This window comes from Cydia amplana, chromosome 11 (genome assembly GCF_948474715.1).
Source record: "Cydia amplana chromosome 11, ilCydAmpl1.1, whole genome shotgun sequence".
Classification (NCBI taxonomy): Eukaryota; Metazoa; Arthropoda; class Insecta; order Lepidoptera; family Tortricidae; genus Cydia; species Cydia amplana.
The window spans coordinates 6,557,915-6,578,136 of record NC_086079.1 but is presented as its reverse complement, the minus strand read 5'-3'; the positions used below and the strand labels follow the sequence as shown (position 1 = coordinate 6,578,136).

Sequence of the window (20,222 nt, the reverse complement as noted above, 5' to 3'; positions counted from 1 at the left end):
GAATGGTTTGCTGAGTTATTTATAGTACATCGAGATGTTTATAAAGTCGTTATCAATGCATTTCACACTGTAACTAGGGCTATTTCCTGCTGTTTGATAATAATGATAATTAGTAAAACGACTGTATGAGTAAGTTACGTGTTCATATGATAATTACGAGGGGCGTTCAAAATATTCTCGGTATTGATATCTTACAACCTCTTCTAAAATTTCTTTCGTTACTGGCCGCTAAGGTTTATTCATTGACATTAAAAAAAAGTATAATTCGAACCGAGATGTTCTTTTGTTTTTCTGCAATTGCTGAACAACCATGAACATCATGTGGGAATTGACAATGTTAACTAAATTAGAACATCGATGCGTGATAAAATTCTTGACAAAACAGGGTAAAAATAAAAAAACCATAAAAGAGGAAATGGATTGTGTTTACCGTGAGTCTGCTCCTTCTTTATCTACCATTCAAAAGTGGTCAAGCGAGTTTAAACGTGGAAGGGAGAGTGTTGAAGACGACCCTAGACCTGGCCGGCCTGTAGTAGCTACTTCACAAGAAAATATTGATAAAGTGGAAAAACTTATATTGGAAGATGGTCGAGTGAAGGTAAAATCTATAGCACAAGTAACCAATCTCTCTATTGGTACCGTACATGATATTATCCATGACCATCTTAATATGTCAAAAGTAAGTGCAAGATGGGTTCCGCGAATGCTGACTCGGCTTCAAAAAGACATGCGTGTAGCTTGTTGTTCCGATTTTATTGACCTGTGCGGTGAAAATCCTGATGAGGTGCTGCAAAGAATAGTTACTGGAGATGAAACCTGGGTTCATCATTATGACCCAGAGAGTAAACAAGAGTCCATGCAGTGGCACATTAAGGGTTCAGCTCATCCCAAGAAGTTCAAGGTCATCCCTTCAGCTGGCAAGGTCATGGCCACGATATTTTGGGATTGTGAAGGAATATTACTGATCGATTATAAAGAAAAAGGTGTAAATATCACAGGACAGTACTACGCTAACATTCTACGTCAATTAAAGGATGCAATCAAAGAAAAGAGGCGAGGAAAGTTAACCAAAGGTGTTATGCTTCTGCATGACAACGCCCCCGTCCATACTGCTCATATTGCCAAGGCAGCTATTGTTGAATGTGGGTTTGAAACTGTTACTCACCCACCGTATAGTCCGGACTTAGCCCCCAGCGACTTCTTTTTGTTCCCCAATCTTAAAAAGGATATGCGTGGAAATAAATTTTCTGACGATGAAGCATTGAAGGCGGCAGTGGAGGAGCATTTTTACACCAAAGATAAAAAATATTTTTATGCAGGATTAAAAAAAATAATTGATCGATCTTTTAAGTGTATGAACATAGGGGGGGAGTATATTGAAAAATAAAAATATCAAACTTTTCGTACTTGTTTGTTTTCATTCTCATACCGAGAATATTTTGAACACCCCTCGTAGGTACTTGTTTCACTTGATAAATAAGTAATGGATAGCTTTATCTTGTCCTGGATACTGCTTAAAATAAACATTGTAGATAGGATTTTCTTATTGTGTCTAGGCGGTCAATTGCCGGTTAAAATAATTGGGGAAGATATTTTCTTAATTTGCCAAGGAGTGCCTAGGAGTGCGGAGTTTTTATCAATTAGAAGTATTAGTAAATAGAAAAAAGGTACATCATTGAAACAGTTAAATGATGTGTCATTTCGTGTTCGTACTTAGTCACCTCATGTTGATTTTTGGTATGAACAAAAAATAGTTGAAGGAACATCGTCAGGTGACAAGCAAAAGTCACTAATTAGGTACTATAAAATATTTAAACAAAAATCAACCTTGTTTTCGTACTAATATGGTTCACTATGGCTATGAACTTGTGAAGGTACTTAGTGACTTTTGCTTGTCATCTGACGATATTTGTATAAGAAACCGTTTTAGTAGAGCATCGCCCCCATATTCGAGTCGACATCATTCATCTTATATTTTATCGGTTGTTCGGGCCGTAAATGATTTTAAAGACAATGCTCTACTTTTACTTACTACTAAACGAACGCGTTTCGCACCACTACTCTCCCAAGTCGAATAGGCTTCGTAGTAGTTACTATACATATATACGACGAAGTGTCGAATCGGCGACGCATATACGACGACTATTCAACTAAAAGGTTAAGACCATTACTCAACTTTTTCACGTCTTTAAGTTGAATAAGATGCGCCCAAATCGCGTCGTATATACGACGTTTATACGACCTCAAAATCTGGTCGTATAAACCAACGTTTTGCCTCAAACTGTTAGATGGGCGTGCGCTCTTATTTTTTTTAAAGTTTGGATTTCTTTAATGAATAGTTTATAAATCATAGAGCACAGTTTGTTCTATTAGAGTTTAGAATAAAAGGGTATAAAGATGTTATCCGACGTCATGCCGTGTGAACAGTGAACCGTCAATGGTGAAAGTTCGCAGGTCAGCAAAGCCACGTTTTGCCTGTGAAAGCATTAAGTACTGTCACTACTATACCGTAATCTCATTCCCATCGCCTAAAGAGTGCGTGTTTTTTGTTTAACTATTTACAAGACAGCCGTTACGACTATACGTAATTGGAAATCATTTATTAACTGGTTTGTTTGAGGCTATGCCCTTGAGTGTAATTGGAATAGCCTTGAGCGGCATTACTTGTTTGCGCGCTGCAAAAAATGAACTGGCTTTTTTGTCTCGCTGATAAGTGGGTCAGTGAGTCCCGTTAACTTCTTGATAATTTCACATTGACAGCACAAATTAATGTAAATGGAGTATGAAAGTTGCATTTAAGAGTTGTATGATTATTGATTACTTCAAGTTGAGTATTTAAATGAATTTTGTTAGAATTTTATGTAAAAAGTACGCGAAATATGTCTCTCAATACAATACATACTTCGTGAAAAATGTCTAATATTGCGTTCCTTTTGCTATCGAAACCATAGTTTATTTTAATTTGGGAAGTACAAATCTGGTTTATGGTAATAGATTGGTCGTAAGTTTAACAAAGATTTCGATGAATTTGATGACTAAAAACTTTCTATCGCTTGTAGAAAGTGCATCTCGAAATCCTCGAGATTTGGTGTCATCACCCGATCTATGATAAAGAGGACAAATCGTGATTTATGAAAAATATTAGTTTAGTTAACTGTTTATCAATAAATCACACAGCCGGATTTTATGATGAGTAATGGATCTTTCGCGTTATATTTTTCTCTAATTTGAATAAAAAAAAACACATTTGAGTGTGATATAATAAAATCAGATAAACATTTTTGTTACCACATATAACTAGTAGTTCACCCTGAAAAGAGACCTCTCGACATATACACACATTTCCTATCATCTCTCTAATTATCTAACTTCCAGGTTGATACTTCTAATGTTCGTACTCAAAAAATGTCTTTGTATAAACTACGTTTCTGCCTAATTTCATGAACACAGGTTGAAGGTTGCAACTTGAAGTACATTGAGCCCAGAAAATACTTGTTTCTTTATCAATTTCATCAAAAAACTCATGTAAATGTATTTGTCGTAGAAAAACGGTGACTTCGAGAAGTACGTTGAAGAGATCAAGCCCGTCGCCAAGACCTACCGCGACAGAATCATGTCCGTGGCCATCGACACCGACGAGGATGACCACGCCAGGTTTGCTAAACTATACTTTATTGTTACACTCATAAGGTACATATTCGAACAGATCAAGCTATTGACACCGACGAGGATGACCACGCCAGGTTTGTTAAACTATACTTTATTGTTACACTCATAAGGTACATATTCGAAGAGATCAATCCATCGACACCACCAACGAAGACGACAACGCCAGGTTTGTTAAAATATACTTTATTGTTACCCTCATAAGGTACATATTCGAAGAGATCAAGCTATTGACACCGACGAGGATGACCACGCCAGGTTTGTTAAACTATACTTTATTGTTACAATCATAAGGTCGAGATTGGGATGTCAAGATTCTAATCAAAAATATATATATATATACATATTTACATAGAAACGCTCTAGAGTAACTTCTTCAGTCAGTAGTAATTTAAAAATGTAAAAAATTAATTTATACTAACGTTCGTAGCACGCACTAATTAATTTGTTTTTTTTTTTTTTATTACCAGCCAATTGAAAATAGAGCAAGTATTTTTTTACTCAAACTATTGTAAACTCATGTAGAAAATATTTATGCCCTTTATGGCTCAATATAGTACATTAGTTAATGTATTTTTGAAGTGAAAACTTCTTTAGCGGCACTGGGCACTTTTTGAGGTGGGGAAAAAATGATAAACTCGAGACAGCGTAAGGCGATCACGTGACCGTAAGGGGCGTAAGGCGATCACGTGACCGTAAGCCCCGTAAGGTGGCCACTCATAATTTAAATGGCATTTAAATCAATAAAGAAAAACTCAATGTTATTTGACATTTATGTTGCGGACTCCTTTTCAAGACTTTACCTATGTTCAAATAATTTGACGTTGTCATGGCAGTATGTAAATAAACATGTCAATGAAAAACTGTGATCTTATTTGAGAATGATAATAATATATAATAAATAAATAGAATACCTCCGCTAAACGTATGTATCGTGTTACCGGGCGTCGGTAACATAGTGAGGTGAGTTTTCACTTCTATCGGCACTCCCGGAGTGCAACCGTTGTTTTATTTCTCATATTACGATCTCTTGAACTCGCCACTGTAAAGGTGATTGTAAAAATGTATGAATATTGTTTTATTTTTGTTTAGAATCCTGGAGTTCTTCGGTATGAAAAAGGATGAGACTCCCGCTGCGCGCCTGATCGCTCTCGAACAAGACATGGCCAAGTACAAGCCTGCCTCCAACGAGCTGTCTGCCAACGTTATTGAGGTAACGAAACCTAATTTTGACGACCGGTCTGGCCTAGTGGGTAGTGACCCTGCCTGTGAAGCCGCGGTCCTGGGTTCGAATCCCAGTAAGGGCATTTATTTGTCTGACGAGCACAGATATTTGTTCCTGAGTCATGGTTGTTTTCTATGTATTTAAGTATTTGTATATTATATATATCGTTGTCTGAGTACCCACAACACAAGCTTTCTTGAGCTTACCGTGGGACTTAGTCAATTTGTGTAATAATGTCCTATAATATTTATTTATTTATTAATATTTATTTATTTATTTATTATTTATTATTTTATTTTATTAATTATTAACACGCTTTTATTAGGTCGACCTGTATGTAACTATGTAATGGAATCTTGCAAGTTAAATTTGATTCACTTCCCGGTTTCCGATTGAGCTGAAATGTTTGCATACACATGTAAGTCGGGTGACAATGCAATATTATGGTACCATCGAGCTGATCTGATGATGGAGACAGGAGGTGGCCATAGGAACTCTGTGATGGAACAACGCAACCTAATTGTGTTAGGGGTTTTTAGAATTGTCTCGATGAGTATGAGTTGTCTGTCGTAAGAAAAGTACAGTTCACAATAAAAGCTTGTACCAAAAATGAAATTTTTGCCAAAAACTTATTGTTAATACATCACTACATAGTATAATAAAACAAAGTCGCTTACCAATGTCTGTCTGTCTGTATGCTTAGATCTTTAAAACTGCGCAACGGATTTTGATGCGGTTTTTTTATAGATAAAGTGATTCAAGAGGAAGGTTTATGTATAATTTGTTAACCCGTGCGAGGCTGGGTTAACAAAAAACATACACGATGATTCTAAAATAATTTCGCATTTAAACGCGGGAATGATTTTGTATATTTATAACTGTTTATTTATAAATTGGTACTTAAATAAGAATTATAAGAGTACCAGCGAGGAGTGAGGACCTCATGTTTTCAGACTAGGTACGCAAGCAATAGTATCATAATGAGTCAAAACAGCTACTCTTTATGAAATATCAAGACGTACAGACTATGAAGGTTGTGTAGAAAACATACACGAAAAAAACACAGTGTAAAACAACTTTATTTATATGTAGCAAACTCAAGATTCAGGTAAACTTAAGTAACATTCAATAAATCAATTTTTTTTTGTCTATTACGTCCAGGTAACGGTACTAAATACGTATAGACATGCATTACTTACATAAATTAACCTAGTAAAACGCAATTCATTTATTAATTGTCAGTTCGCACGTTTTCTGTTTTCAACCGATTACTTACAACCGGCCCTTATATTTTTCTTATCTGAGAAAAAAGGAATACGTATAAAGATCTTAGGTAAGAATGGTATGGGATTTCACAATCACATACTTATTTGCGTATCATGTAGGAGAGATCATGTTACTCAAAAAGCGGCAGCTTCAGGCACATTCACGGAAATTACTACCAAGTGTTCCATAAAAATATATTTTGGTGCAGTTTAGGTGTACGACTTGTACACCTAAACTGCACCAAGCCTGTTTTGAACAAAAACAGGCTTTAGAAAAAAAAATATAAATGAAAAATAACATTAGTTTGTAAGACAATCCATGGAATTGCACGTTGTATTACATTTACAACAATGAACCACTCGTTCTTTGATTCAAACCTTATCAAAGGATTTATTAGACTATCGACGTATCGAATGCGTGTTTTGCAAACACATTATTACCACATTAGCTACACCTGTAAACCGTTTGTTGATCGTCGTAGCAATCGAAATAGATTTCTCAGAATAACTCATATTGTGTTGTTATGTTGATTTTTACCTAACAATTTTCTCATATTATTTTATGGTATAGTGCCCATTAACTTTACTATACTTGCGGCACAAGTACGCTTCTGCATATATTTAAATTATTAGGTATATAAGTAGAAAGGAAATGAGATAAACGGACCAGGAACGAGTTTTTAGGGTACCGTACCCAAAGGGTAAACTCCGCTGTCCATCTGTCTGTCACCAGGCTGTAACTCATCAACCGTGATAGCTAGACAGTTGAAATTTTCACAGATGATGTATTTCTGTTGCCGCTATAACAACAAATACTAAAAACAAAATAAAATAAATATTTAAGTTAACTCCCATACAACAAACGTGATTTTTTTGCCGTTTTTTGCATAATGGTATCCGTAAGTAGTCACATGCTTAGTTGATCTAATTAGTCAACAGTTAAAAGACAATATAAATAATATAGAGAGTAAGCAAGGTAGTTTTTTTTATTTACGAATTGAATTAAATAAAGTCACCTTAACAAGGGTAAAAAACAAGTGTTGTTTAATAGTCACTGTATAAATTGTTATTAACTTTAATAAAATAACTCCCACGTGTTTGCTTGATACAAATACATTTATAACCAAATGTACATTTCAAATAAACAAGACAAACGCTTTGTTATGCTAATTAATACACAAAGACACCGCACAGACAATAACTACTCTAGTAGAACGAAAACAATACATTCTTTAGGTGTCATTAACATCCAAAAAGTTTAGATAGATTTGGTAAAAATAAATACAAAACGTACTATTCGCTTAGGTGAATATGTCAGGCCGTGTAGGATATAAGCTATGAATAAATGTAGGTACGTTATCTCATGTGGCAATGACCTAACAAAACCGTAATATCATAGCGCAATTGCAATTGGTCTACAATATTACTCTAGTCTCTTGCCGAATTGTTTCTCATAATCGTAAGGCAAGCATATCTAGATAAAATAAAAGCCTGCTTTGAGACGTTTAAGATATATGTACACTATAATTATGTCCGCTTCATAATCTGCAAAATTGATTGGCTTTAAGATGTATCGTCAATTCCATACCAATACCAACACTTTGGAAGTGTGTATGCTTTCTACACAACTAGCCATCGGTGTAATCCTTTAACGGCTAAGATTAAAAAAATATATACTCGTCGCGTCTTTAAAGTACAAAAAATTCTGCATAAGAAAACAAAACAAAAAGATGATGTTAATACCGGTCTGGCCAGACGACCGGTCTGGCCTAGTGGGTAGTGACCCTGCCTGCTAAGCCGATGGTCCTGGGTTCAAATCCCGGTAAGGGCATTTATTTGTGTGATAAACACTAATATTTGTTCCGGAGTCATGGATGTTTTCTATGTATATAAGTATGTATTTATCTATATAAGTATGTATATCGTCGCCTAGCACCCATAGTACAAGCTTTGCTTAGTTTGGGGCTAGGTTGATCTGTGTAAGATGTCCCCCAATATTTATTTATTTATTTTATTTATAATAATGGTAATTAGGGTTCCGTAGCCAAATGGCAAAAACCGGAACCCTTATAGATTCGTCATGTCGGTCTGTCTGTCTGTCTGTCTGTCTGTCTGTCTGTCTGTCTGTCCGTCTGTCTGTCCGTCCGTATGTCACAGCCACTTTTCTCCGAAACTATAAGAACTATACTGTTGAAACTTGGTAAGTAGATGTATTCTGTGAACCGCATTAAGATTTTCACACAAAAATAGAAAAAAAAAACAATAAATTTTTGGGGTTCCCCATACTTCGAACTGAAACTCAAAATTTTTTTTTTCATCAAACCCATACGTGTGAGGTATCTATGGATAGGTCTTCAAAAATGATATTGAGGTTTCTAATATCATTTTTTTCTAAACTGAATAGTTTGCACGAGAGACACTTCCAAAGTGGTAAAATGTGTGTCCCCCCCCCCCCTGTAACTTCTAAAATAAGAGAATGATAAAACTAAAAAAAATATATGATGTACATTACCATGTAAACTTCCACCGAAAATTGGTTTGAACGAGATCTAGTAAGTAGTTTTTTTTTTTATACGTCATAAATCGCCTAAATACGGAACCCTTCATGGGCGAGTCCGACTCGCACTTGGCCGCTTTTTTTTGTTTTTGCCATAATATCTAAAGTGTGCCCCATAAAGGGATAAGGGCTTAAGTAACCTTTCAATAACCTCCAAATTTGTCTCGTCCAGGAATTCGTGCAGTCCTTCTTCGCCGGTACCCTGAAGCAGCACCTCCTCACCGAGGATCTGCCGGCCGACTGGGCCGCCAAGCCCGTCAAGGTCCTGGTCGCCACCAACTTCGACGAAGTGGTCTTTGACACCACCAAGAAGGTGCTTGTCGAGTTCTACGCCCCATGGTGAGTGGATTTACAACTTTATTGCAAAGAGTTAAGGCCCGTAATTTTTTTTTTTTTTTTTTTATTCATGATAAACTAACATACATTTTATAAATTACATAAAACTCGCCAAACTGTGGAGTTTGATGGCTGGTTTAATACACTTGTAATTTTACTTACGTAAGTAGGGATTAGTCAGAATCAGAATCAGAAAAATATTTATTGCCACAAAAAATTCCTTAACTAAGTACAATATATAAAACTTAAATACTAAAATAGGTTCAAATTAATGAAAAAGATAGGTAATTATAATAACATACGAATGATTGGGCAATGGGCTCCAATCTCAGCATATGCCAAGCACTCCAAGCAGAGGGCCTAGCGCTGGTTTTCAGACTGGACCCTTGAGATCGGTCGGTCGCAGTCCCTGTTTGCTATTTGTTAGAATGAGATAACGATATTCATCTCTCATTCTGTAGTATAGCTGTGTCCCTCCTACTACGTAAGTAAAACTTACAAGTGTATCTTGGGCCTAAGGTTTAGTATTGGGCCACCAAGGCTTTTATGTTCAGTTTCAGATGAATGATTAACGGCTCGGCCACGACATTGCGCGACTGGCCACGGCGGCAGCGACAACCATAGGTGGGATCGAAAGGTCCGATCGCTGTGGCTCGCGCCAACCTATGGTTATCGCTGCCGCCGACGCAAGTCGCGCAATGTTGTGGCCGAGCCGTAATGCAATGCGTGCGGTCATAATGACGATGAGCCAAAATATAGGATTTTTTGACCTGACTAATCCTATGCGTAGTTCAATATACTAAAGCAACTTATTGCAACCAGATAGATATTGTATTTTTTTTTGTTTAATAGAGCAAAGTTTATTTATTAGTTTAATTAACCATTTCGATCAAGTGTAATGACTTCTTTTGAAATATCTCATGTGACAACAATACCCATAAATTTACACTAATTTCTTGTTTTAAAAGATAACGATAATATAGCTGGTTCGCTACTTAAACGGATTACGTATCTGCTCGGTACGTGAAAATAACAAAAAAACGAATTAAGTTTTGATAAAACATAGGTAATTAAATGCGTGAAGGAACTCGTTTAAACAAGCGAAGTTAAATAAATGTTATATCACTCAGGGATCGGAACCGGTTTTTTGCAAAAACTTAGAAATAACCATATTTTTCGAATTATTTTATACTCGAAATGTTGGACTCAGTTGTGTGTTTAGGTTATAGGATAGGTTATTATCACTAACACAATCGAGAAAGATAACGTCACCTCCATGAATATTCAATTAAAGAATCGATTTTATCGATAATCGAAAACGTAAAAACATTGCACATGGTTCTTAAATCACTTTACCTAAATATATGTAGTTGGTCAAACCAATTTGTCAGTAAATAAGAACCAAAAAAACTATACTCATCCTTTTCTTTTGGGTGCTAGTACTAGTGTAAGACAAAGATAGTATTATTATCTCTGTATGAGACAGTCCTTTGACAAACTATATGTGCTAAAGTACACGAGCAAAGTTCATCGACCGACCATGCAATGTTTTACGATACGCGGGGGACATTATTACAGAAACGTTACGCTTTATTAACCTACTTATATGCCTGATTGTGATTTATAATTTCATACGGCTAATAAAGTAAGAAAATATTTTCTAATGCAACGTCTAAATGTCACTTTGATTAGGTTTTCTTTCTAATTAAAACTCCCAAGGGCATATGACTAGAGAACCTAGTAAATGACGTACAGTCAGCAGCAGAAGTTGCTAAGCGGGCCAGGTGTTCAAAATGATCTTGACGCGACTTTATTGTTGAGAGAATAAGAGCGTGTCAAGGTAATTTTGAACACCTCGCCCGCTTAGCAACTTCTGCTGCTGACTGTACACTACGTAGTACGAGTATTAACAATCTTCTTTTTCCTAGCGTTTGTCCCGGCTTATCGTCGTGTGTATAATCGATCGGAACATTTAATATAGAAAAGCCTGCAAGTTTAATATTATAACAAAAACGGAACTCTTATGTCGGTATTAATTTACGTGACAATTGTTTATTTAACATTGAATGAAACTTTCACATTCGCGTCAGTTTAACAAATTCAATAAGCAAAAAATACATATTATTTCTAACGCAAGCATTCAATGTCAATGACACACGAATATTCCGCCTAACTGATAACTAGCCATCGGCGGGGCATTGACACCTTAACTGTTAACTCGTCCGTCGAGTCGGGAGGCAAACTATACGTGCACGATACGATATATACCTTATGGGTTTATCTTGACGTATTTATCGCGAATCAGTTCCATGTGGTTAAGATTTGCTTTCATAATAATTCGGTTAGTGGATTACGATGATTTTAATTGGCATTTTTCGGAATGACTAGCATGTTTTTGGTAGAAATGGTTTTGTCATAAATATAATTGTATTCTTCAAACTGACCAATGCATATATGTACATACCGACATGTTGTGTCATTTTATAGTAATTTACAGGGGTGAAATGTTCCGCTTGGACCTATAAAATCCCATATTTACGCGTACCATTAGTTCGATATCCTTATAATAATTATAATAAAGTAGCATTATTTTTGGAAAATTTTGGACTACGTCGCGGTCAATCTTGCTTTAATATAATACAGTCGCCATCAGATGTATCGTAGCGGCCAAGGTGCTCACAAATATCTGAACACGTCTATATTCTCAAGGTGTTAGAGTGCGTGATTAGATAATGTTAAAAGATTTTCATTGTGGTTATATCACAATGATAAACTAGGCAACGATTGTATACCGAGAGTTTTCCTTACACATTTTTCCACAATTGGATAATAGCACGTTGGCAAGGTTATAGGCAGTATACTCTGCAATTTTATAGCATGCTGGGATAACTACAGGTATAAATTACTGAATATAACGTACAATCAATGGGTACATATCGTATATCGTTACGACTAAGATATGTCAGGTCGAGATACTCGAGATAAAATTTCGTGTGTTAAAGGTTTTTCCATAACTTAGGGCTCATTTAGACGGCGCGCGAACTCGTATACGATTTTAGTTACATTGTGGACCATTGAGGTTACATCAATTCAGCCGACCGATCAAATGACGCAATGTAATGAAACTCGCATGCGACTTCTCGCACCGTCTAAATGAGCCCTTAGTCTTATGGAAATGTTTCAAGTTTAAAATCCGTTAACATTCCAGAAGACTATCGTATAGATAATTTTACATTCGATAGGATTGTTTTACGTCGATAAGAAATTGGTGTGACCACATTAATCCTTGGTGAAACGAATCTCTTAGGAGAATATGTCTTGCTAATTCAAAAACCAACAAAATTGTAAGACTTAAACATGTGGCGTTCTTGGCCTAGTCAACCTGAAAGTGATCTGAAACCATGATGCAACAGTTTGTCTTTTTGCCTTCTATAATTTGCACAAGTCTTTCGTGAATCGCTCGATATGAACATGAATATATGTGCCATTCTCAACCAAAAGCGTACTTATTGCCGGTTGTCAATAAGGCGCTATTTCCATATAGCTTCAATTTGAAATCAACCTTAACGACTACCGACAATGTGGTACTTTTTGGTTGAAAACGCCACATACGTTAAGACAGGCGTGGCCAGGGAAAACATGCGTTTGAAACATTGGTTCTGGTGTTATTGCAAAGATTTTTACCACCGTGAGACGTTATTATCAAAGTCAAAACCATTTTAATGTATAGTTCTTGAAACTTCAGTTTAAATGTGGTCAAAATGATGTAACTTTGTCCAACATAAAATTAAACAACTCCCTCGTAATTTGCACAAGTGTATCATTCGACCACTCATGAGCGCCTTTATAGTTATAGCCAGTTATAGCTATATAGTTATAGCGATTAATACGAATAAAATATCCTATCTGCAAACTTGTTTTTCCACAGTGGGTGTGTTTTGTGTCAATATGCCTGAACGTATTGTCTTTTATTTGAAATAATGTAGAAATCTTCATACAAAGTTACGCAATTCTTTGCACCCTACAATTTGCACAAGTGTCCTATGAATCGCTCATAATTACAGTCTGGAAATTACCAAAAATACGCCGTCAAAGTTATTTGCTCGACGGAGCGGAGGAGCATTATGTTAATGTCGTAGCTATGTCGCGCGGTGAGTAATCGAGATGACGTGGGTCTTGACACCAGTAGGCGGGGAGTTGAGGTAATCATGTCGATCTAGATACAAGTTTATTTAGTGATACCACAGAATAAATAATACTACTATTCAGGGTAGAAACATGATATTCCTTTCTAACTTATGGTATTATCCCTTTCGGCTATTTAGGGTTGTTAAAATTCAAGTGATTATCTTATCTGTGGTCGTGCACGCAAATGGACGTCAAGTTGTGTCAACCCTAATAATTGCTCGGAGCAATGCTGAGCCGAACGGAGCCGAGTTTGACCGAAGTCAGGAGTGTCTCCCCACTGGTGATACGATGAAATTAAGTATATTGGGAACTGTACCGATAAAATGATGTGTGTTAGAATTTATCCACAAACACCATAGAAAATAGTGTTAACTTTGCCAGTAGTCTGGTGAAGCTAAACAGTTAGCCGCCATATGGCAAGTTGCGTCTAGATCTGGCTAACGTCCCTGTTTTACAAACTTTTATGGCGTTATTCATAAACGGCTGCTAAGTCGATGATCGTCGTTTGTCCCTCTCTGTCGTTATGCCACATAGAGGGACAAACGATGATCATCAGCTGATTAACGTAGCAGACGTTTATGAATAACGCCGTTTCTATCGACTCGCGTCAGTTGCGTGCACGAGTACTTACTAAGATGCAACCATGAATCTAGTATTTTAACTGGATCAGGCATGAGGTGGGGGGAAATGACCGAACGGGATAGTCTTATGTATCTTTCAGTAGGAGTAGCAGCGAAAGCGCTATTATTGTTTGTCCTTGTCAGTCTCACATTTTTTTATTATTCCCCACCATAAATTAGTATGGACATAGAGAAATATAAATTAGTAAGACAAGAGTGCTCACTCCATACATCAGTTTTGGTACCAAAAAGACTATTAATTTCAGTGTCTACATCTAGCATCGAGTAGCGGAACTATCAGTACTGCTACTTGACAATAGATGTAGCACCGACCGGAAATACTTATGTTGTTGAGCACCACCTCTTCTCTCCAAAACTGATGGGTCTTTTTGGTACCAAAACTGATGTATGGAGTGAGCAATCTATGTATTTTTTCTCTATGGTATGGATTATGGTGGGCAACAAATAAATTCGACCAATCATATTGTCGCATTGCCTATGTTTTGTCCCTCACGGACGCACGCGTATACCACATCTATTAGGATCCTACCATCTATGGATGCAACGTATTTCGCACGCATTCGGCATAAGCTATTCTAAATTTAAATATATTAGGTATATTTTATAAAACTAATCTCCAATACGGGCCTAGTTTACCCTCTGGGTTGGAAGGTCAGATGGCAGTCGCTTTCGTAAAAACTAGTGCCCACGCCAATTACTGGGATTAGTTGCCAAGCGGACCCCAGGCTCCCATGAGCCGTGGCAAAATGCCGGGACAACGCGAGGAAGATGATGATTTTATAAAACTAAAGTTAATTGTGTTTGTCCCCAGGTGCGGCCACTGCAAGCAGCTGGTGCCGATCTACGACAAGCTTGGAGAGCACTTCGAGGCCGACGAGGACGTGGTCATCGCCAAGATCGACGCCACCGCCAACGAGCTCGAACACACCAAGATCACCTCCTTCCCCACCATCAAACTGTACACCAAGGACAACCAGGTAAGATAATTATCATTGATGATTGTAGCCATCGCCAACCAACGCCACCTCCAACGAGCTGGAGCACACCAAGATCACCTCCTTCCCCACCATCAAACTGTACACCAAGGACAACCAGGTAAGATAATTATCATTGATAATTGTAGTCATCGCCAAGATCGACGCCACCGCCAACGAGCTCGAACACACCAAGATCACCTCCTTCCCGACCATCAAACTGTACACCAAGGACAACCAGGTAAGATAATTATCATTGATAATTGTAGCCATCGCCAAGATCGACGCCACCGCCAACGAGCTGGAGCACACCAAGATCACCTCCTTCCCCACCATCAAACTGTACACCAAGGACAACCAGGTAAGATAATTATCATTGATAATTGTAGCCATCGCCAAGATCGACGCCAACGAGCTGGAGCACACCAAGATCACCTCCTTCCCCACCATCAAACTGTACACCAAGGACAACCAGGTAAGATAATTATCATTGATGATTGTAGCCATCGCCAAGATTCGACGCCAACGAGCTGGAGCACACCAAGATCACCTCCTTCCCCACCATCAAACTGTACACCAAGGACAACCAGTTAAGATAATTATCATTGATAATTGTAGCCATCGCCAAGATCGACGCCAACGAGCTCGAACACACCAAGATCACCTCCTTCCCCACCATCAAACTGTACACCAAGGACAACCAGGTAAGATAATTATCATTGATAATTGTAGCCATCGCCAAGATCGACGCCAACGAGCTGGAGCACACCAAGATCACCTCCTTCCCCACCATCAAACTGTACACCAAGGACAACCAGGTAAGATAATTATCATTGATGATTGTAGCCATCGCCAAGATTCGACGCCAACGAGCTGGAGCACACCAAGATCACCTCCTTCCCCACCATCAAACTGTACACCAAGGACAACCAGTTAAGATAATTATCATTGATAATTGTAGCCATCGCCAAGATCGACGCCAACGAGCTCGAACACACCAAGATCACCTCCTTCCCCACCATCAAACTGTACACCAAGGACAACCAGGTAAGATAATTATCATTGATGATTGTAGCCATCGCCAAGATTCGACGCCAACGAGCTGGAGCACACCAAGATCACCTCCTTCCCCACCATCAAACTGTACACCAAGGACAACCAGGTAAGATAATTATCATTGATGATTGTAGCCATCGCCAAGATTCGACGCCAACGAGCTGGAGCACACCAAGATCACCTCCTTCCCGACCATCAAACTGTACACCAAGGACAACCAGGTAAGATAATTATCATTGATAATTGTAGCCATCGCCAAGATTCGACGCCAACGAGCTGGAGCACACCAAGATCACATCCTTCCCCACCATCAAACTGTACACCAAGGACAACCAGGTAAGATAATTATCATTGATGATTGTAGCCATCGCCAAGATCGACGCCACCGCCAACGAGCTCGAACACACCAAGATCACCTCCTTCCCCACCATCAAACTGTACACCAAGGACAACCAGGTAAGATAATTATCATTGATAATTGTAGCCATCGCCAAGATTCGACGCCAACGAGCTGGAGCACACCAAGATCACCTCCTTCCCCACCATCAAACTGTACACCAAGGACAACCAGGTAAGATAATTATCATTGATAATTGTAGTCATCGCCAACCAACGCCACCTCCAACGAGCTCGAACACACCAAGATCACCTCCTTCCCCAACATCAAACTGTACACCAAGGACAACCAGGTAAGATAATTATCATTGATAATTGTAGCCATCGCCAACCAACGCCACCTCCAACGAGCTCGAACACACCAAGATCACCTCCTTCCCCAACATCAAACTGTACACCAAGGACAACCAGATGAGACCCACTTTCTTGTTATGTATTTACATCAAACCAAGTTGAGGCGCGTTAACTTTTTGCCGCAGGTCCAACGCCAAAGACGGACTAATCGGTCACATACCACAGAGCAACATAGACCTACGTGTACATGCATAAAGTTCAATTTCTGTTTTTAGACTTCGGTGACGTGGCGTCCGAGTGACAGATATTGTATTTGACACGGCGTCGAAAAGGTTAAAGGAATTACTTCAACCTTCTATTTATTAGTTACATCGCATATTTAGGAGGCAACACCGCATCGCGACGCCCGTGGCTGCTCGTGAAGTCGTGACAAATGTGACAATTGACGGTGTCATTTGTAATGTACTAAACTCAGAGTCGTAATTAGATTCCAAAAAAAGTAAGACAATGTTGCCACTTTTTGCTAGCGCGTCTTGTATTTATGTAAAAATAAGTAAATAAAAGTACTTTTTTAAATCGTAGGAGTAAAATTACTAATAAATAAATTATCTTAGCGTGTTTATTTATAAAAAGGAATTTACTATTTTACAATCAAATTATTGCAGTGGCAACATTCTCATACTTTTTTTGGAATCTAATTACGACTAAAAATATGGAATTTAACTCTATGGAATTAAATTTCGAAGTCCTTTGATTCTATTAAAACACCGACTTCAGCCGTTTAATGTGAACCTTAAGATTACGGTCGCGAAACTTGCGGCTGTGATTTGAGAATGCAATGAATCTGATTATATTTGTGTTTGATTTAAAAGTAGGAGTAAAAATTACTGTAGTTATTTGTACAACAAGTGATCAGTTTGATATTTCTTCGAGTGCTTATTTTATATATATATAGTCCCGTGCAAGCGAAAGATCTTGAGCCTAGCGTCATCACTTGAATGTCATTTTGTCTCACTCAGTGAGCAAAATCGTATTTTGCTCACTGTTTTTAAGAATCAAAGTACCCTTGTTCGAGCTGCTGAGGTGAAAAAAACATTTTATCAATCCCCAGGTCAAGGACTACAACGGTGAGAGGACGCTCGCCGGCATGACTAAGTTCGTAGAGACTGACGGAGAAGGCGCCGAACCTACGCCCAGTGTGGTGAGTTTCACGTTAAGCTTTGGATTCCTCCGAAAACGGTGCTGTCATATTACGACCGCTATATAGCGTTGACTGACGTCACTAGAACGTTGTCTATGTAAACAAGATGGCGCGGTTTCCTAGACGGCGTTACGTTACGTTGATTGTCAACGTAATGTAAGATGACGGCCGTCATGACGGTGTCGATAGTTTCGTGAACGTTTTTTTAGATAGCGGTGACGCCATTTTGAATAAATGACACGAGATTTGAATAAATGATTCCGTACTACGATTATTTTCCTCTTCTGATGATATTTCATCCTCCAAGTAAATTATAGATGATCAAGCAAATCTTGCCAGTAGGAAAAGGCGCGAAATTCAAATTTTCTATGGGACGTTATCCCATCGCGCCTACATTTTTCAAATTTGCCGCCATGACCTTTGTGGATGACGGTGTGTTATGACGCCGTGGTACTTTCCACATGTCGTCACCGTAAAGACGGCCGTCTTTTGCGGCCGCTATATGACGGCACCGTTTTCGGAGGAATCCAAAGCTTTACTATTACATTTAAGGCCTTGGTCTCTCTGGTTCATGGGAACTATGGGAAGGCAGGAACATTTCTACAAGTGATTATGTCCGCAGCGCAAGGTGTCAGCGGGAAACCAACGCCTTAGTTTGTTAATACAATTTCGGAATCAATTGATTGTGCAAATTGCAACAAAGACAATGACGGCAATTTCATTTACAAATTTCTCTTGTTCGCAAAACAGAAGGAAAGAGACGTCGTGCAACTTTATGTACCTGCAATTTTATATTACTCTTCGAAAGCCGCAAAAATATGTGGTACGTTCATATGGCTCTACAAATAGGATCGTGTCAGATATTTTTGCGGCCTTCATTGTGTAACATATAAAAATTGCAGGTGCCTACAGGATATAGTCAAAAATATAATGAAAAATATCTAAACTTTGCCACTAATGAGCACTCGCTTTAGATTTAGAACATGAGAAATCATTCTCCACTAGAGTTAAAATCATTTAAAACAACTCCATTTCTGACGCAACGCTCGATAAAGTATTCGCTAATAGATAACGGGTTACGTGTACAGGATGCCCAAATATTATCTGAGCTGTTTATATAACGCTGTAATGCTCAACTCTCATAGCGTAGTATTTATTCCAAATTTCCAAAATCACTCGTACATAAGTACTGCGTTAGTGAACTGATAGGCGGTCGTCATATTGGATGCGGATCGGATATAATTTTATGCAAGTCATCATTTTAAATCAAATCTTTCACCCTAGGTCTAGACCAGGGATGTTGCGGATGCAGATTTTTTGCGAATGTTAAGATTAGGTACCAGGGATGTTGCGAATATCCACATCCGCATCCGCGTAACTTCCGCATAATTTTCAACATCCGCATCCGCATAAAATCGATGCGGAGTTTAATGCGGATGCGGATGTGGAACAGGTCGGTACAGGAACGTCTGATGATGGAGACTGGAGGTGGCCATAGTAGCTTTTTGATGAAACAACGCAACCTTATTGTGTTTTTTGGAATTGTCTCGATGTGTATTACTTGTCAGCGATAACAGTTGTATCTAAAATAAAATAAAAAATCACATAAATCTTTATTTTTAATTGCAGAGCGACTATGAGGAGGAAGACGAGGTGCCCGCCAGAGACGAGTTATAAGCCGTTGGCGCTTGAAGAGACTTCCGTAGCATAGTCTGTATAGATTTATATTTACTTTTATACTTAATCTAACTGCATTTCGTTCGCTAGACTGTTACTTTACGAAGGACTCTAAATCAGGGATCGGATACCGGTATTTTTTGTATGGGAACGGAAACGGTATTTTTTTCGTTCTTTGCTAATTACTTCATTTCTAATTGGGCAATCTAATATTACGAAGTCGTACCTTAAAAACACAACTGAGTCCTACATTTTGAGTATAAAATAATTCGAAAAATATGGTTATTTCTAAGTTTTTGCAAAAAACCGGTTTCGATCCCTGCTCTAAATTATGTTGGGTTGTACTGTTTACAAATTTGATATTTATTGTGAAATACTCTCCTTGGGTCAGCCGGACCTCGATATTCGGGGAGACTATGATGGTTGAGTAACGCAGATTTAATACCATCGACAAGATAGTTGCATAGTTGTACCGGCCAGTGTCCTCAGTGTATTGTATCTGTGGTAAGCATAATTTATTCGATGCGCTTAACACGCATTTATGTACAACACTAACATATTTATAATTTCTGTATCATAATGATATGTTATTAACACATTCCTTAGTCGGATACTGTTAGGTTGAATTCATCGAACAATCGTTTTTAAGGGCACAGGCGGTTTTTAATTTTTAACGAATGATTTGTGTCAATGGCCATAATTGTGTTTTTTTTTCTGATGTTATTTTGGCCTCAGCAAAGTGTATT

At 38.1% G+C, this 20,222-nt stretch overlaps 3 protein-coding genes across 3 annotated transcripts in view; 1 reads left to right on the top strand and 2 right to left on the bottom strand.

The window, feature by feature from the left end:
• Nucleotides 1–8,472, bottom strand: part of LOC134651976 (methyltransferase-like protein 22) — a 16,867-nt gene extending 8,395 nt beyond the window's left edge. Inside the window, exon 1 of the mRNA XM_063507125.1 lies at nucleotides 8,456–8,472. The gene's annotated coding sequence lies outside the window, so the exon portion shown is untranslated. The remainder of the gene's footprint in view (nucleotides 1–8,455) is intronic.
• LOC134652030 (protein disulfide-isomerase) overlaps nucleotides 1–20,222 on the top strand; it is a 23,744-nt gene extending 3,522 nt beyond the window's left edge. The window contains exons 5-11 of the mRNA XM_063507183.1: nucleotides 3,545–3,654; nucleotides 4,759–4,879; nucleotides 8,886–9,052; nucleotides 14,690–14,855; nucleotides 17,710–17,799; nucleotides 19,429–19,593; nucleotides 19,807–20,222. Coding sequence (XP_063363253.1) covers nucleotides 3,545–3,654; nucleotides 4,759–4,879; nucleotides 8,886–9,052; nucleotides 14,690–14,855; nucleotides 17,710–17,799; nucleotides 19,429–19,476 — 702 coding nt within the window. The 3' untranslated portion in view covers nucleotides 19,477–19,593; nucleotides 19,807–20,222. The remainder of the gene's footprint in view (nucleotides 1–3,544; nucleotides 3,655–4,758; nucleotides 4,880–8,885; nucleotides 9,053–14,689; nucleotides 14,856–17,709; nucleotides 17,800–19,428; nucleotides 19,594–19,806) is intronic.
• Nucleotides 20,074–20,222, bottom strand: part of LOC134651902 (protein FAM135A) — a 148,906-nt gene continuing 148,757 nt past the window's right edge. Inside the window, exon 17 of the mRNA XM_063507000.1 lies at nucleotides 20,074–20,206. Within this exon, the coding sequence (XP_063363070.1) occupies nucleotides 20,197–20,206 (10 nt within the window). The 3' untranslated portion in view covers nucleotides 20,074–20,196. The remainder of the gene's footprint in view (nucleotides 20,207–20,222) is intronic.